The sequence below is a fragment of the Xenia sp. Carnegie-2017 genome, unplaced genomic scaffold (assembly GCF_021976095.1).
Source record: "Xenia sp. Carnegie-2017 unplaced genomic scaffold, XeniaSp_v1 HiC_scaffold_3, whole genome shotgun sequence".
NCBI lineage: Eukaryota > Metazoa > Cnidaria > Anthozoa > Malacalcyonacea > Xeniidae > Xenia > Xenia sp. Carnegie-2017.
Genome location: NW_025813493.1, coordinates 3,049,912 through 3,066,763, shown reverse-complemented (window position 1 = coordinate 3,066,763; position 16,852 = coordinate 3,049,912). Strand labels below are relative to the sequence as shown.

Sequence of the window (16,852 nt, the reverse complement as noted above, 5' to 3'; positions counted from 1 at the left end):
TATAATATTTATACAGTATTTTCTTCAGTACAGAACACTGTCATCAACGAAATAGCTGTATAAATACATATAAATAACACTTAAAACATACATTAAAAAATTACAATACTAAAATAGTAAGACTAAACCAAAATAGTAAAAAAACAGCAACTCTTACACGAAGACCAACATCAACACTAAGAAAACACCAGCACTATGACGAACACTGACACTGATGTTAACACATTACTTAAACTTTGACAAATATTAACATTTTTCCTGTTCAAGTGATCACATTTTTCGTTACTATTTCCTTCACGTATAACCTTATTCTTAATCACAACATCACATTTTGAATTTTTTAAACAACGCGCACACCATTTATAATTTTCTTACCATAAAGCACTCTGCATTCTATGTGTTGTATTTTGCTTTTCAATCAAGTAGATTATTTGAAAAAATTTCTTGAGTAAGAATTTTTTATAATATTTGTGACTATTTCACACAATTTCTACACATCTCCTTTATGTCACAATGTTTATATTTATATCTACTTGATGTCTACCTTTATTTATCTTTATGTCAATCATTGTGTCTTTCTTCATGTTTATCTACCGTGATATATCTACATTTATGTCTTACTTTATGTCTTTCTTTATGTATACCTTCATTTTTTATGCAATATCAATATAAATTTACAAGATGTAAGGACTTCAGAATGTTCAGACTTAAGTCTGAGGTGGTGAAACTTCTTGGATCACAATTCGAGAGACTGAATTCCATCCACTGTTTGCATAACCAGCGTTTACTTTATTGCAATCGCCGACATAGAAGCCAACATTAACTGTACCATTGTTAATGTTGCCACAATATCCCTCTATATGACGATGACGATGAATATTTTGTGTTCCTTTACCTTTCCACATGTAGAGGACACCTTCAATTGTTGGACTACATTCTTTTCCATTCAATTTAAAATACCATCGTTTGCAACAATAGTCACAGTCAGAAATACGGAGATTACCACCATAGAACACACGAAGGTACGTGTTGTTACATTTTTTAAAAAAACTACAAGACTAGAAAAACAAAACAAGCAGAATATAAGAAACATTTTCCAATGCATCCTTACATCTAATATGATGAATGCCTTACACAGGTAGCAAGCTCTATGATTGTGGGAATCATATTTGTATACGTCATAACCTGTAAACAATTGTTTTAAAGGATTTCTTTAACTCGGCATATAATGCATATACGTGTAGTTATGAGACACCCCCTCCTCCAATTACCAAGCTTGCGACGAAACTCTTAGAAATTTGCAGTATACAGGCTGTTAAAAAAAGCAAGTTCTTGAAAAAATTTTCTAAAACAAAACGTCGTGTTCTTTCTTCTTCTTTAACCTTGTGCTACAGCCTTTTTTCTTATGCTTGCATTCATATCAATGCTTATGTCACATGCGTGCTTGTGCTAATATCAATGCTTATGTCACATGCGTGCTTGTGCTAATATCAATGCTTATGTCACATGCGTGCTTGTGCTAATAATATTCACTTCAACTGTGTTAACCAAGCTTGATGCAAATGATCTGTCATTGCAATTTACATTATTTCAATTACTTTTTTCCACAAAACATTATTTAGCTTGACGTTTTGCTATGAATTCAAATTCTAGCATCCAAATCGACAAATTTATAAACCTAAATTTGCTATATACATCAGCGTTTTTTGTACACATACTTGAAATAATAGTTACAATTGCATTTAAGTTCAGAACCAAAAGTTACGTTTTGGGCCGTCAAATTAATAATGAAAATTTGCTTTTTGCTTGTAAATTTAACCTTTATAGGTAGTATACCTTTATAAATCAGACATTCGTAATAAGTACCTTTATAAGACCATAATTCATGTTAAGTTCTTCCTTCCATGTGCATTGCTTCCAGTTCGATTCAATATAGTCTTCTTGAGCGCCTTGTACACAAAGTTTGCCATTTTCAACCTTTATCACAAAAATATCTACAGTCAGAATTATGGTTTAGTCATGTTATCAATAGTTAAGTCTGGAAAATCGGTAATCATTACGCTCTGATTTTCTTTTGCACAAAAATAGTAAAATTCAAAATGTCAAATGTGTAGTTGATAATTGGAAGAGGTATTCGTAAAATGCTTATCATTTGTCTTCAACTGAAAGCCAGTATTTTTTGCATACCAAAAGATATACTCAGTCTTTCATTTTGCATGATATTGCGTATGTCGAATTTAAGTTCAGTAGCGTATCCGACTAATCCAAGATCCCTCTTTCATAAGAGTCATTGAATGTTTAAAAAGTATCTACTTTCAGTAGCGCAACAGCAAAAAGTTAAAAATAACAGAAATGATGAGACGCAAAATTTTGTGTTATCAAAACTATAAGTTCTTAAAATACTTGTTTTTAATTAACTGCCAAATGAAGAAATACAATTTGTTATAGATATTCTAAAACAGGTGCATTCTAGTCATAATGACGTTTAATTATTTGTACGTGACAGAAAAATGAAAGAGGCTTTTATTTGCAATTTTTAAGTTCTCGATACAAAAAGTTTATGAACAAGATATATTTAAGCAAAGTAAAAATTAGCATGCATGCTCTATTCTGGAACCGTTATTCAGCATACGTGCATGTACTTACTGACAAGTCAAATCAGCCAAAATTATCTTTGTTTGTCAGCATATATATGCATGTCCATGTGATAAGATTATAAGAAGTATTTGATAAAGAAAACGTCTCAAAACTTAGACGATTCAGATTTAGAAGCATTGGATAATAAACAAGTTACTTCATAATTCGGATTAACAGCTACCGCAATAAAGAGCTGATGTCCTTAAGTTGAAATGATGTGGAATGTCTTTTACGACATTAGATTCTTCTAGGCAAATACTGAATTATATGGCAAGCGTTACTCCCGGTAAATTGGCGCGTTTTGATTAGTTCAGAAGCATTTTTGTCTGTCCATTAGTACCGTAATAAACCACCGTGAAAAACGCGTAATTATACAGTCAAATGTAAACAAATTTTGTAAAGCGAACAGCTAAACGAAGAAAAACAAAACAAAAAACCATTTACGAATGTGAGTCGAAGGAAAAACACTTGGAAAACAGTTTAATCATCCAGGCGATACAATTTGAAACGATTTATTTTTTACCTAAGCTTTCCCGTTCTATACTGAGAAATATCGAACTTTTGTTTTTTTGTACTAACCACGCGGTGGGTCTGTACAAAAAACTTCGGTCCGATATTTCTACGTAAAAACCTCGAGCTCAGTTAGTAAGGGCTTAGTATTGTAAACGTTATGATATTCATTTTGAATAAAATTTTCATTGTTTACCTCATTCGATGCACTGCCAGCTGCAAATAGAAGACAAAATAAGAAAATGTGAGCAGCCATCTTTCACGAAAGAACGACAAGTCTTAATACTTGAAAAATCGCTTGCACTGCTACTTAATATAGGTAACGGCTGCCATGAAATACTAACTATACTTAAAACAGCTGTGTTTATTTTGTCCTAAATATGCAATGTATACATTGCATAAACGTTCACATCATATAAGTTAATTATAGTTCATTATCAACAGTTTCAGTTTCATAAAATTATACTGCAACAAATCATCTCCAAACTGGATAAGAACTATGTAGGAGACTTGTTTTTCTCGGTTGCGTTCCACAACATGCATTCATTGATGGCTTTTGCAATTTCCAAATACTTACCTTATTTTCAACATCTTAGTCTTAAAATGGAAAATATATTTATAGCAACATTGAGCATGATCAGTTCAACAAGAATTGAAAAAGCAAAATTTTGTATGGTTCTAAAACATGTAAACGATTTATATATTGAATTTAGTCTTAAGAAACAAAACTCTAAACAACTGTCTATTGTAGTGATCGTTAGACTATAAAACGATGTTAGATAATAATTTTCTCTTCAATAAATGCAACACAACTTAAATGCAAGAAAACTAATATTTCTATAAACAAACAGAAAGCTAAGTAATTGAATGAAAGAAGAAAACATATAAATTTTTATGTTTCAGTGAAATACCAAATGAAAAATATATTTTTTGTACTCCAAAACAAATTTAATTGAAGAAAATATTATGAAATATTGACATAACCTTCAAGATATCTGCATGATCACGCGGCATTGCTAATGATAAAAGGCGTCTTTCATTAATGGGAGAGCTTGTATATCATGATGACTATGTTATTTGATGTTTGCGTATTCTAAAATTTTCATCAACATTACATACAACAAAGTATAAAGTTAAATTTACGTTGCTTTTAAACCTAACACATACCCGGGATACAGTGCTTAGTTGTTTTTCGCGACATGTTAGCTACATCAGCCAAAAAATTATTAAATATGGGCAAGAATTTGAACAATTGCTCATTAGTGACAAACAAAATACAACTCTAGCATGTTTTGATGTACTGTGTTTAAAAAATGTTCCTGTCTAAGATAAAGCAGAAAGTTCGCCATAACTAGAAAAAAAATAAGCTTGGAGTAAAGCAAAAATGATGAAACTGATTAGCAGCAGGGAATTTTTAAGATATGACGAAATATTTGCTCTTTTTAACGAAAACATCCAACAATAATATATAAAGCAGTCTTTCTCTTATGTCTCTGGCAAAATTCATTAGCCAATTTACGAGAGACATATGGCTACCGAAATTGAGCTTTTACCAATCAAATAAAATATACAGTCAATGAGTGCGTAAGAATATGCTACCTGTTTTAGGAATAAGAATTAAAATAAGTACATTCAGTAATGATAACACAAGCCTTGAAAATTTAAGTACATTTAGTATTCATAACAAAAACCTTTAAAATTATTCTTAAGCTCAAATTATTTTTAAAACAACAGTAGCTATGACTCCAATTTTTTTTTTAAATTAAGTTTATTAAAATTTTGCAACCACAAGCCAAAAAAATTCGTTCTAAAAGTTATCTTTTTAAAAACCTGTTTTACTTACACATATAATGATGAAACGACGTATTTTTCAATGTTTAGTTATAACTATTAAGATTAACATTTAATTATTGTGCGTTGTGCGCAATAACGACCGCAATAGAAATCAAGTACAACCCAAAAGGGAAAATGTTGCTCACGCTAAATAGGGTTAAAAAGTATATCTGTTGCTGTATTTCACGAAAACGATGAGCTAACAACAACGACGTACGTAGTTCGAAAGATCAACTTTTTCGAAATTACCTTTTTACTGGTATTTCAGCAATCATTGAAACACTATAAAAAAACCTTTATGGTGTTATTCTAATTAAGCTATTATCTAAGCAAACGTGCATATATGTTTTTAGCTTTGACAAAGTCAATCACGATGAAACAGCTTTTCTAATAGAAGCTTTACTATAAAAAAACAGAAAATCATTCAAAGGGAAATAACTTTTTCTAGGCTTAAGTTTAAATTGACTTAAGTCTGAGGTGGTGGAACTTCTTGGATTACAATGCGAGAGATTGAATTCCATCCACTTGCGGCATCTGCATCAGAATATCCTTGACAATTACCAACATAGAAACCAACATTAACAGTACCACTGTCGATGTTACCACAATATCCCTCGATATGACGATGACGATGAACATTTCGTGTACCTTTACCTTTCCATATGTAAAAAACTCCTTCAATTGTGGAATTACACTCTTTTCCATTGAACTTAAAGTACCATCTCTTGCAACAGTAGTCACAGTTTTGAATACGGAGATTACCAGCGTAGAACACATTAAGATAGGTATTGCTACATTTTTTTTCAAAACTACAAGACTAGTGTAAAGAACAAAAACAAATAAGTAAAACATTTGTAAGTATCGAAAGTGATCATGCAGTATGACAATCACAGAAAACAAAAGAATTTGTAAACAACATCGAATATAGTTTTATTGTTGTCATTTTAAGTAATAAACGTTAAGTTGTTAACCGCAATGCTGCATAAACAAAGGTTGAAGTACTGAGATTTATTGACAGGAAACTGATATAAATGTAAAATCGTAGAGAAGATATTTTCGTGTTACCATGGTCCTGAGGCTATGCATTTTTCAGATCGTCATTTTAGCCAGTTTGTTTGTAAGAAATTAGACAACTTATGTTTATATTTGTTTGAGAGTTTTTATTACCAGTCAGCAGTTTATTGACCGCTCTTAACTATCTTTCAAAGTCGTAGCTAGCTCGCTAATTGGAGAAGCCAATATTTATATATTCATGTTCTGCTATATTACGTTTTTTCGAAATAAATTTTTTCGTGGATTATAACATTCATGCATGTATGAATTATGCCTCTCTACTCCTCCCCTAAACCATCGAAATTAGCTAGGGCATTGCTTTTTTGTTAAAAAAAGAAAAACACAACAAAACGAGTTAAATACACTGACGAAGACACATTTTTTGAAAAAATCTTCATTTCTAGGTATTTAATTACTATCTAATTAATGAATGAAGTAAAAAGAGATTTAATTGGAGTGACGCTTTGCTTGCTTGCTATTTTTTAAAGAGATGTTAAGTTCCATTGCAAGAATTAACATTTGTACGAAGTGCATGATAAAACAAGCCTATGCTTATTGATCTCGCTAAACATATCGACGTATGAAAGAGCAAATGATATATTAAGAGAAACGTATTTAAAGCGATAAAAGAGATCTTCGACATTTTTGAAAAACTATTTTGGATCTCCCTTTTATAACCTAAAGGCTAAAGAGATCATATGACAAAAGTGTCTAACTGTCATAGCAAATGACTTTTTATTTCATAATCTTTTCATTGTTCATTCCTATGTAGCTATAAGTAATTTTTTCAGTTGACAATTTACAAGTACTTTTCCAAATTTATGTTCAGTAAATATTCCAAAAATTAATATTTAGTTCATTTTTACCTCGAGCCTAAAGATTGGCATAGCTGATTGTTTTCCATCCAACCACAATTAAAACATTATCTTTTTCGTCATTTTAGTTTTTACGTTATGTCAAAACGTCCGCGGACTTTAACAAGTAATTAACTTACCTTTATAAGTCCATTGTTAAGACCATTTCCTTCCAGCCATGCGCATTGCTTCCAATTTGATGTAATATTTTTTCTTGTAAATTGACCGTCCTCTTTTTCTCCCTTTAGTACAAAAATATTCACGGTCAGAATCATAGTTTCTTAGTTGTGGATTAAGATATTAATTGTTAAGTCCAGCAGCTTTGAAAAATTCTTAATACCATTACACAGATCAGTGTGAAATGAGTAAAAAAGTATATTACAACGTTTATAAAGCATCAACGAATGTTTTTTACCATGATTCTATACCGAAGTTGTTTTCGAATATATGAACTCAACACAGTTTAATTCAATAGAACAAAAATGAAGAATACAAAATAGCAAGTTTTCACATTTGACTTACTTTCATAATCACATTTTAAAATATTCTTATATGGTCATGCACTTGTAGTTGTTTACGTAGTCTATCCTTGGAGTTCATCTCAATGCCGACTCAGCATTTTAAGGTCTTGTTTTATACCACAGGAACACCTGCCAACTCGCCCGGTTTTATTGGAGTCGCCTTAATCTTAAAACAAATCTTCTAAACGCCAGATTTTCGATCACTTTCACCCTTCTTTAATGACATGTAGATAGTGAAAAAACCTTTAACAAATCAGGTCGGACTGAGTATTTAATTTCCATAAATATTTATGCATTTTATATGCTATGCACCCAAATTTTCCACGCACTTTCTTTTTATTAACAAGAAATCCACTTGAGTGTTCGCTTTTTGCTGCTTCTTACACAATTCCCTTTTATTGAGTTCGTCTGTTTGTCAATGTGTTTGTTGATACAATTCTCAATCAAACACTTACTCAGACTTGATTCGTTCAAAATTATTTTACTGAATACATGTGATACCAAAACTCAAACAAGAGAAGTGATTGAATATCTGGTTAACTGAATATTTGCATTAAGATTTCGGTGACATTCGATAAAATCAAGGAACTGGCATGTCTGCCTTCCTATGGTATCATGGTAAAAAAACATTAATTGATGCTTTATAAACGAGTGACTGAAGAGAAACAGTGTAGCTTACTTTTTTGCTCATATCATGCTTGTCTATGTTTTGATAACTATAATGAAGACATCATTGAGGATAAAACTTTAATTTCTGCTTATTGTGCACACTTATCACTTGGAGGCACATTAACTAATTACCTGCTTTTACAATATTAACTATAGCACCATGAAAGAAATTAATAGTTTGTTAGATGTGGGCGACGAAATTTTAGTTTAAGCTCAGTAAAGCGTGTATCCAGGACTATTCGTGTAAATAGAAAATATTTTAGCTTTTTTTGGCATTTAAATATTTACACTTTAGTACGCTTTAAGAATTAAGCTGTCAGATTGTAAAGAAATTCATGTCTTGTTTGGAATTACCACATAGAAATTTCGGCCGAAGAAATTACATCTCATAATCTTTCTAAGATGACACATGAACAATAAAGGAATCATAAGGGAGGCCTGAACATCGATAATTGGGGAGATGGAAAATAGTCATTTATATGTGTTTTGCCTGATGATCACAGGATTAATTTTATGACTATTGAACAAAAAAGAATATATTTTTGAATGAGGTCACTATGGTCATATATTATTATTGCATGGACTTCAATTTTAAAAATTTTTGTTCATTTGTTGTAACTTAATTAAATTGAGTGTCTATATTGCTTTCCTTACAGCGATTTTCTTCTTATTTTAAAAACAATGTTCACAAACATATAATAATTCTCTTATTTACGTATTTAAGCTGAAGGTCAGAAAATTTATATCCCATTTTCACCATTTTCTGGTTGAATATTAGACTGTTAAATGTTTCCCGGAATAAATATTTTTATTCAAATTAACTTTAGTTTATTAAATATGTAAAGCAAAAGTTTCTTATTATAGTTGAACTTGAATATATTTTGCGGTACGCAGTTTTGAGAAAATTGTCATGAAATTGTATTGCACGTATTTAGTGAAATTATAGAATAACAAGATAATGTTGACTTTGTTAAATTCCTACCGTCTTGAAAAGAGCTTGATAAAAAGTCCATTTTTCTTTGACGAACAATGTCTTCACTCTGCTTCTGGTTGTTGTGTTGGAAATATGGCAGTTTATCTCAGATTTTTTAGCTTCGTCTAGATAGTTAAAACCAACACATCTCTTCTCTCGATGACATTCAAATGAACATTCAATCGCACTGTCAACGAGATGACTTGCAATGATATTTTTTGGTGCCAAAGCATCACCTGCATAATGAAAAATAAAACGAAATTAAATTCAGCGCGTATTTTACATCGATAATATCTTGTTAAACAGAGTCTGGAAAACATTTCTCAATTCGTCAGACCTTAAGGCTTACATAAATAATTCAAGGATAGTTGGACGTTATACAGTTAATATATAACAAAAAAAATGTCGTAACTTTCTTCTCTATAGCAACATGTACTGTACTTTTATATTCCAATTGAGTATGCTTGTGTGATTATTATGCACATTCTATTTAATTAAAGAGGTTCAGTGAGTGAACACAAAAAAAATTGCATAGAAATACGATATGTGCAGCCTTGCTACGACTGTTGCAACTACGTATGTGTTTAGATGTCAAATGTTGGTATGCAGATAATGATTTGCAGACTGAAGATAGTTGCTGATGACTGAAATGGCTTTTTCTAAATCCTGCTCTTTTTAGGTTTTCTAAGCTTTATGTAACTTATAGCTTATACTGCTATATATAGCTTATACTCATATATCTTTTACAATTGTTAGCGTTGTCACTCCATTTGTGCACGATAAAGGTCATGCAAGCTGTAAACAAAAAGAGAAAATAACTCAAATTTACAAAATTAACTGCTGTAGATGAATAATAAAGTTTTTGCGTGGAAATGAAGTTAAACATCTAAGCTAAATTGAGACACTGGAACAAAATTTTCAGATTTAAAAGTGTCATCTACAATATTTTACAATAAAACTACAAGCTAAATAACGATAATTCAAAATTTGATGTACATGTATCAGCTATAGACTTAAACTTTTCTTTTCTTCAAAAAAACAAACGAATAAAAGTAAATTATTATATTTTATATTGACAACATACCATTTTCATTTATTTTCATGAATGCACTTTGTGGAATTTCGAATTCTTTGTTTGTTGCATTGCATGCACCGATTACAAGAAAAGTCACAAAAATGTACCCAACCATCTTTTAGAAATGAGTGATAACTTCAAGTAACACGTCTAATGAAAAGACGTTTGCATGCACGATTACCGCAATGTATCTGCTGTCATAAAGAGCTAACTATATATACGTGTACAGCTGTGTTTAGTTTGACTAAAATTTCAAATGTAAATATTGGAAACATGTGATGAGCTTGGCTTCCCCATAAAAGTCAATTATTTGACGAATCTACCGCAAAACGTTTCGCTCGCTTTATTTGCAGGAAACGATTGCTGTAAAAATTTGGGCAATTTGGTGAAAAATATATTTCCTGTGTGTTTAATTATTACAGTTACAATCCTTTTTGGTGGTCGACCATTAATAATTTAAGCATTTCATAAATAATGTACAAGCTTTAATATAATACAAATTACACACAAACACTATTAACCTGCCAGCTATATGCGGGTCTCCTCGTTTAAAAAAAAAAGATGAAACTTCTTCTCTAAGAAAAAGATTAAACTCGCTGCAATCGAAACGCTATGAACTTCCTGTCAATCCATGTAAATTTGTATAAAAAGTTGCTATCTGTCCCTCTCTCTTTTCTTTCTGTAGGAATTTATTCATCTACAATGCTTGTACAATATTTTATTTAAGAAAATATTTGTTGTTAATTATCTTTTACATGAAAAAAAATTTGCTGGTTTATTAACATACATTTTAGATAATTAATTTTAATGAAAATAGAGCTGACTTCAAAGCTTTCGGTAGATTCTGTACGTGACAGCAAAAATGAAGCGCATTTTTCAACAAGGTGATGAAAGGGTTTGTAATAACAATTTTGGAGCCAATGCTTAGAGCATAGAAGCCCCCATCAACATTTATTTTTAGTCTTAAAGTTGTATCAATGAGACGATTTGCAGAAAACATTCTGCACCAGACTTCCATTCAATAATGAGCGTAATTCTTCTGTCTCATTATTTAAGCACTACTACAGAACTTTTCTCAGGAGGGGGCAGTGCCCCCCCCCCCCAACTATTCATTAAAAAAGAAAAATTACCATAAAAGGGAATGTTTACTGATAGTCTATTTTGAGTATAGTGCAGGGAGTGGACTCTAAAAACAATCACGTTGGAATCTTTTGTAATTTTTCTTTTATTAGTTTACTACGTTTGCGATTAGACGACCGGCGTTGCTAAAAATAAAATGGCGACTACTTGACAACATGTTGCAGACATCGGTACTTATAATTTCTAAAATGTCACCCTCCCGCACCCAAAATTTTATGTTCTTTCCGACGCCCCTGGTTTGTTGTCGAAGTCATAATGTGTGATGAACACATAAGGTAGGAAGCTCTTGGTGTGTAGTATCCATTCATGTAGTTTACATTAAATATATAATCTAGCCAAGCGACAGTTCCAATATCTTACTTCCTAAGGGATACAGATTAACAGACTAAATCTGCTTAATGCATTGGTAATGACCACGAGCTATTTAATTTCGCAATTACGCTGTTAAGCGCTATTTAGGACATTACTGCTGACATTTGTTTACGTTAATAGTACTCTATGACAAACACCGACAACTCTGCTATATACAAGAAGTTTATGATATAAATCTCGTACATATTGCTTACACCCACTGCTAGCATATAATTATAGTGAAAAGAGTTGGAGAGATTCAATCAACGGTTGATGATCATTCCTTCAATCTGATTTTTTGAAAGTTGATCAAAAATACATGAGTAAAAAAACAAAAAAGGTGATGCGAGAATTGAAAAGATACATACATTTTTTAGAGCTCAATTACTCTGCAAATTGTTTTCAGCACAGTAAAAATTCATCAAAGATATAGAGCATTTTTAAAAAACTAAAACCTATATAATACAAAAATTTAAAAAAACAGAGACGGCTGTCACTTTATTTTTTCTTCAAGGGGGTAAAAAGGAACTTTGTAATTTAATTCAAACAACACATCATTCGAAAGCTCATGGTAACTTATTTAGTAATTTTAGTTATGCACAAAAGCGAGCTGAAGTTCGGTTGCCTTTTTGCGACACGGTTCCAATAAATATTATACCAAATCCATATAAAGAACTACGAATAATGACTGTTGAGATTTATTTCTTTTTAAAGACTAAACAACCAACTTTATAACAAAATATATAAAGTTCACTACAGATGTATTCATCATCGTCATGAAATCATCAATTACTTAAAAATTTCCTGACGGTTTCATTTTCATTTCAGTGAATTTTAAAGAATAAGAATATCCTTTCCAATCTTTCCAAACAACACCTTTGTACCAAGATGCAGAAGGTTGATAGTTGCCATGATAATAATACCCATTTAGGTTGGAATCATAACAATTATAATACCACCAAGCACCTTTAGCATGTACAGCACAGTTTCCTACAACATCTGTATCGTTATCTGAATCTTTTGTCGTAAACGACTTGTTTTTATGGGCGGATAATGAGTTCCCAGCAGTTCCTAAATGGTGATATTTGTATTTAAAAGAACGCACATTTAACAGTGGACTTTTATTATGCATTATTTTTGGTCACTACATGCTTACCTCACTGCTTGTGTAATATTAATATTTAATCAATGGACAATTGACAAAAATACTTACAATAAAAACATTCTTTTTGCTCCATCATGTTTGTCATCACTTAGTTTATTAATTATGTAGAAAATATTAAATACTACTGTATTCACATGACAAAATATTTTTGGTTTACAAAGGGGGTTGTTTGTTGTATTTTAAGTTGAAACATTATATATTGCTCTTATGACAAATATGTAACAAAAAAGTAGAATCAGTTCATGCAAATTCCAAGCATCCAAATCGTTTTAATTTAATTCTAATATTATTTTTATCCTATCAACCCTTTTAACTTATTACTTTTAACTTATTACTTTTATCTTTTGGTGTTATTGTTTATATTTGCCTAATGACCTACCAGAATATTTTCCAAGTCTCAATTGATATTTTTTACTTTCATTCTCTACAGCAAAATAATCATATTCAGCATATCTTTTATTTCCTGACGTGTCTCCAAGATCAACACGAAGTTTATTTCTCCTTGCTGATGTTAGTCGGTATATTTTATCCAATCCAAGCCAGAATTCGCTTTTCAGATCACCAAAACCTTGTTTATAGTCATTCCAACCTCGATAGAAGTTTACACTTCCATCTTGACGTCTTTGAATTACAGTCCAACCTCCACCAGATGTTTTCATATCACAGAAAACCTTAAAGTAACCCTGACCATCTGGATTAATTTGATAAACTCCGTTCTTTTTTTCTCCTTTTTTGTAAAGATCTGCACAGTTCTTTCCTTGTGTTTTCTTTGATTTATTTGAAATTTTTGTTCCGTTTTGTTCTGTTACTGTGAGTTTGGTATATTCTTTTGAAAGCGTTGTCAATCGTTTTTCAAGAGTTCTTAACATGTTTTGTGTTTTCGCTAATTGTGCTTCGAGTGTTTTCATTTGTATAGAAAGCTTAATCATTTGAACTTTGAGCTTCTTTATTTGTTTTCGCAAGGTTATACGTTTACTTATTTGTCCTTTTGTCTTGTTCATTTTGGATTGGAGTTTTAACTTAAATGTTTGAAGGTGTTTGTTTTGTGCGCCAAGTTTTTTGTGATATGTTTGAAGTGTAGCTATATGTGCTTTTATAGATGCAATTTGTGTCTTCAAAGTTACATTTCGTTGATCAGGTTTTGCGGTGCGTTTCATGTCGAGGCTGATTGTTGAGAAGTCATCTTTTGTAAGATCTTTTTTTTGTATTAGTCAACATCACTCTACGGAAATAGTTAAATGATATGAGACAAAACAGTCAACTGACATATTAAAGCATAATATTCAGTGGCCGACTACATAGTAGGCTCTGTAGGCTGGAGTTTACAGGCTCGGGCATTTGAGAGGTCCATAGTTTCTAGACATAAATAGTTTTTAGCTTCTGCTATTCCGGACTAGAATTAAATGCTCCTAAATTAGACCATTTATGTTTTTGAAAACCATACAATCTACTGTTCAAATTCAGGATGCTTAGAAAACATGAAGTCTTAGCTTTCCCAATTTGAAGTTTAAATTCATTCCTTATTGTTGATTCTATGAGTTGCAAAGACCAGCTGGAAAATACGAAGGGTAAGGGCTATTGGAGCGTAAGGAACGCAAATGTCATCATGAGATTGAACTTAGTGGGAAGAATACATAACCGATTTAAATTTCAACAAATTTGTATTAGCCGGCGTGCTCCGTAATTAGTAATCCGCCATTGATGATAACACTTATTACACTATGTCAATTGCTTACTGACCATTATCCAGCATGATGTTCTTGTGATCTTTAATCGCAGCCGGAATTTTCAAAAATTTTAAACAATTTCTAATATTAATACGTAATGTAACAAAGAGGTAAAATTCATAGAATTGTGCCAATTCATCATCTTCCACCTTTTAAACTACGTTTATCAAAAAAATTCTATTTGAATTGGTTTGGAAAATGCTTATGGTGATTAAGAAATAATCAATCATAATTTTAAAATGATAAAAGAACTCAAAATAGTACAAAAATAAACCGTTTTGTAAATTTCAACTTTCAAAAGTGGCGTAGTACAAAAATTTAGGAGCTCATATTCATATAAGCATACCATAATCCGTAAAACATGATTTCAAATGATCTTAGAAGACGATATGAATAAGTGTTCTCTCATGCAGTTAGTTACAGAGATTGCTACGACATTGCAGGAGACAATTTTTAAAATTATAGCTACGAAGAAGCATATTACGAAGAATAAAGCAACCATGAAATTCAATTCATCTCTTTTGATCCATTGATGACATACTTTCTAACACAAAAACATTTAATAACGGCATATTTAATGCAAAATACTAAAACTGCCCATTGCTACTATTTTAGCAGCTTTCAACCTTTTCACTATAAAGCACTGTCCTATTAAATCATGCTCGCCTCAAAAATACAAAAGGTTTCACACCTTGCACGTTTTAGTTTTAAAAAGATTACAACTTACCCATGAATAATAGCAAAAAGACAAGCTATTACAATCATCGCATAAGTAAAGTTTGCCATCTTGTGATAAGTCTCACTTGTAGAGGTTTGAAGCGTGTGTGAAGAAAGTAGCAAAGCTCTATTTATATATTTGTGTTAATTGTGGTTCAATAACAACTTGTTATAAAATTTGATTACATGTTGACTATTCATAATTGTTTTATAGACTTGCTACAGCACTTGAAATTAATTAAAGTTTTAATTGTATGTTTGTGCTATTACACAAACAAAATATTAAAGAAGGCTTTGCATAAAACATTTCATTTTGAAGCTTCCAACGTACCTTTTTGAACACTTGTTCTGACAATAGTATCAAAATCAAAAAAGCAAAATAGCATCCTTAATTGTGTTTACATAAGTTGGGAATTCAGCCAGAAATAGCAAACATAAAGACATGGAAATGCGTGGTCCTCCTGCAAATATGTAATTTGTACATTCCCGATGAAAATTTACATATGTAGTTGAAGCTTTAATAACATATTGGGAAAGGCAGGCTTACTTATTCAAGCCAGAGAAGTTTATCTAACATATCACGATTTAATAAGTGAGTTAGGCTCGAACACATGCTTTATATCTTACTTATTAAAGCCAGACAAGTTTATCTAACATATCACGATTTAATGAGTGAGTTAGGCTCGAACACATGCTTTATATCTTACTTATTAAAGCCAGACAAGTTTATCTAACATATCACGATTTAATGAGTGAGTTAGGCTCGAACACATGCTTTATATCTTACTTATTAAAGCCAGACAAGTTTATCTAACATATCACGATTTAATGAGTGAGTTAGGCTCGAACACATGCTTTATATCTTACTTATTCAAGCCAGACAAGTTTATCTAACATATCACGATTTAATGAGTGAGTTAGGCTCGAACACATGCTTTATATCTTACTTATTCAAGCCAGACAAGTTTATGTAACATATCGCGATTTAATGAGTGAGTTAGGCTCGAACACATGCTTTATATCTTACTTATTCAAGCCAGACAAGATTATCTAACATATCACGATTTAATGAGTGAGTTAGGCTCCAACACATGCTTTATCTTTTAGTTATGACCTAATAGACATATTTCCAAATAGACATGTTCTTAAATAGCTCGCCAAAGCAAATTTACTGACTGAGTTGGTTTTCTTTAAGTATTTTGCAAGATGTATTTAGCATAGCTACAATAATTCGCTGATTATAATTATTTAAAAACAGCTCTTTACGCTTGGTATTGATGGGAAGTATTTGGGAACATCGCGTACGTAAAATCATAATGATTGTTTTTCGTAGAGATCAAACATAAAACCTGTATTTAGTAAACACTCATTTATCACTCATGTTAGAAGTATAATCATATTCCCGAGTTCAAGGACAAGAAAAAATTCACAAGCTGCACATTCTTGTCAAACTGCTCGTTAGCTACATTCAGCCCCATGACTACTGACTCAATGTCATACAGACTTCTGCCCACTCGATCACCATAAAAATCCAAGTTTTTACTTTATAGAAACAGCTACGTATTTGAAACGCCGTACATTCAGAAAATGATACTTAAGCAACTTTAAATATTAGAGTTTATCTTCC

General features: G+C 31.4%; 3 protein-coding genes across 3 annotated transcripts; all 3 read right to left on the bottom strand.

The window, feature by feature from the left end:
- Positions 1-440: 440 nt before the first annotated feature.
- LOC124454655 (collagen triple helix repeat-containing protein 1-like) lies at positions 441-3,440 on the bottom strand. The gene is made up of 3 exons (XM_047005428.1): positions 3,344-3,440; positions 1,867-1,977; positions 441-1,058 (listed from the first exon to the last, which is right to left on the bottom strand). Exons 1-3 carry the CDS (start codon positions 3,401-3,403, stop codon positions 708-710), a joined length of 522 nt encoding a protein of 173 aa, XP_046861384.1. The 5' UTR covers positions 3,404-3,440; the 3' UTR covers positions 441-707.
- Positions 3,441-4,728: 1,288 nt separating this feature from the next.
- On the bottom strand, positions 4,729-10,324 carry LOC124454654 (collagen triple helix repeat-containing protein 1-like). The gene is made up of 4 exons (XM_047005427.1): positions 10,135-10,324; positions 9,060-9,286; positions 7,028-7,129; positions 4,729-5,797 (listed from the first exon to the last, which is right to left on the bottom strand). The coding sequence occupies exons 1-4, from the start codon at positions 10,238-10,240 to the stop codon at positions 5,447-5,449; spliced, it is 786 nt and encodes a 261-aa protein (XP_046861383.1). The 5' UTR covers positions 10,241-10,324; the 3' UTR covers positions 4,729-5,446.
- Positions 10,325-12,330: 2,006 nt separating this feature from the next.
- On the bottom strand, positions 12,331-15,287 carry LOC124454653 (fibrinogen-like protein A). The gene is made up of 3 exons (XM_047005426.1): positions 15,236-15,287; positions 13,161-14,003; positions 12,331-12,687 (listed from the first exon to the last, which is right to left on the bottom strand). The coding sequence occupies exons 2-3, from the start codon at positions 13,936-13,938 to the stop codon at positions 12,410-12,412; spliced, it is 1,056 nt and encodes a 351-aa protein (XP_046861382.1). The 5' UTR covers positions 13,939-14,003; positions 15,236-15,287; the 3' UTR covers positions 12,331-12,409.
- Between the last annotated feature and the right edge of the window lie 1,565 nt (positions 15,288-16,852).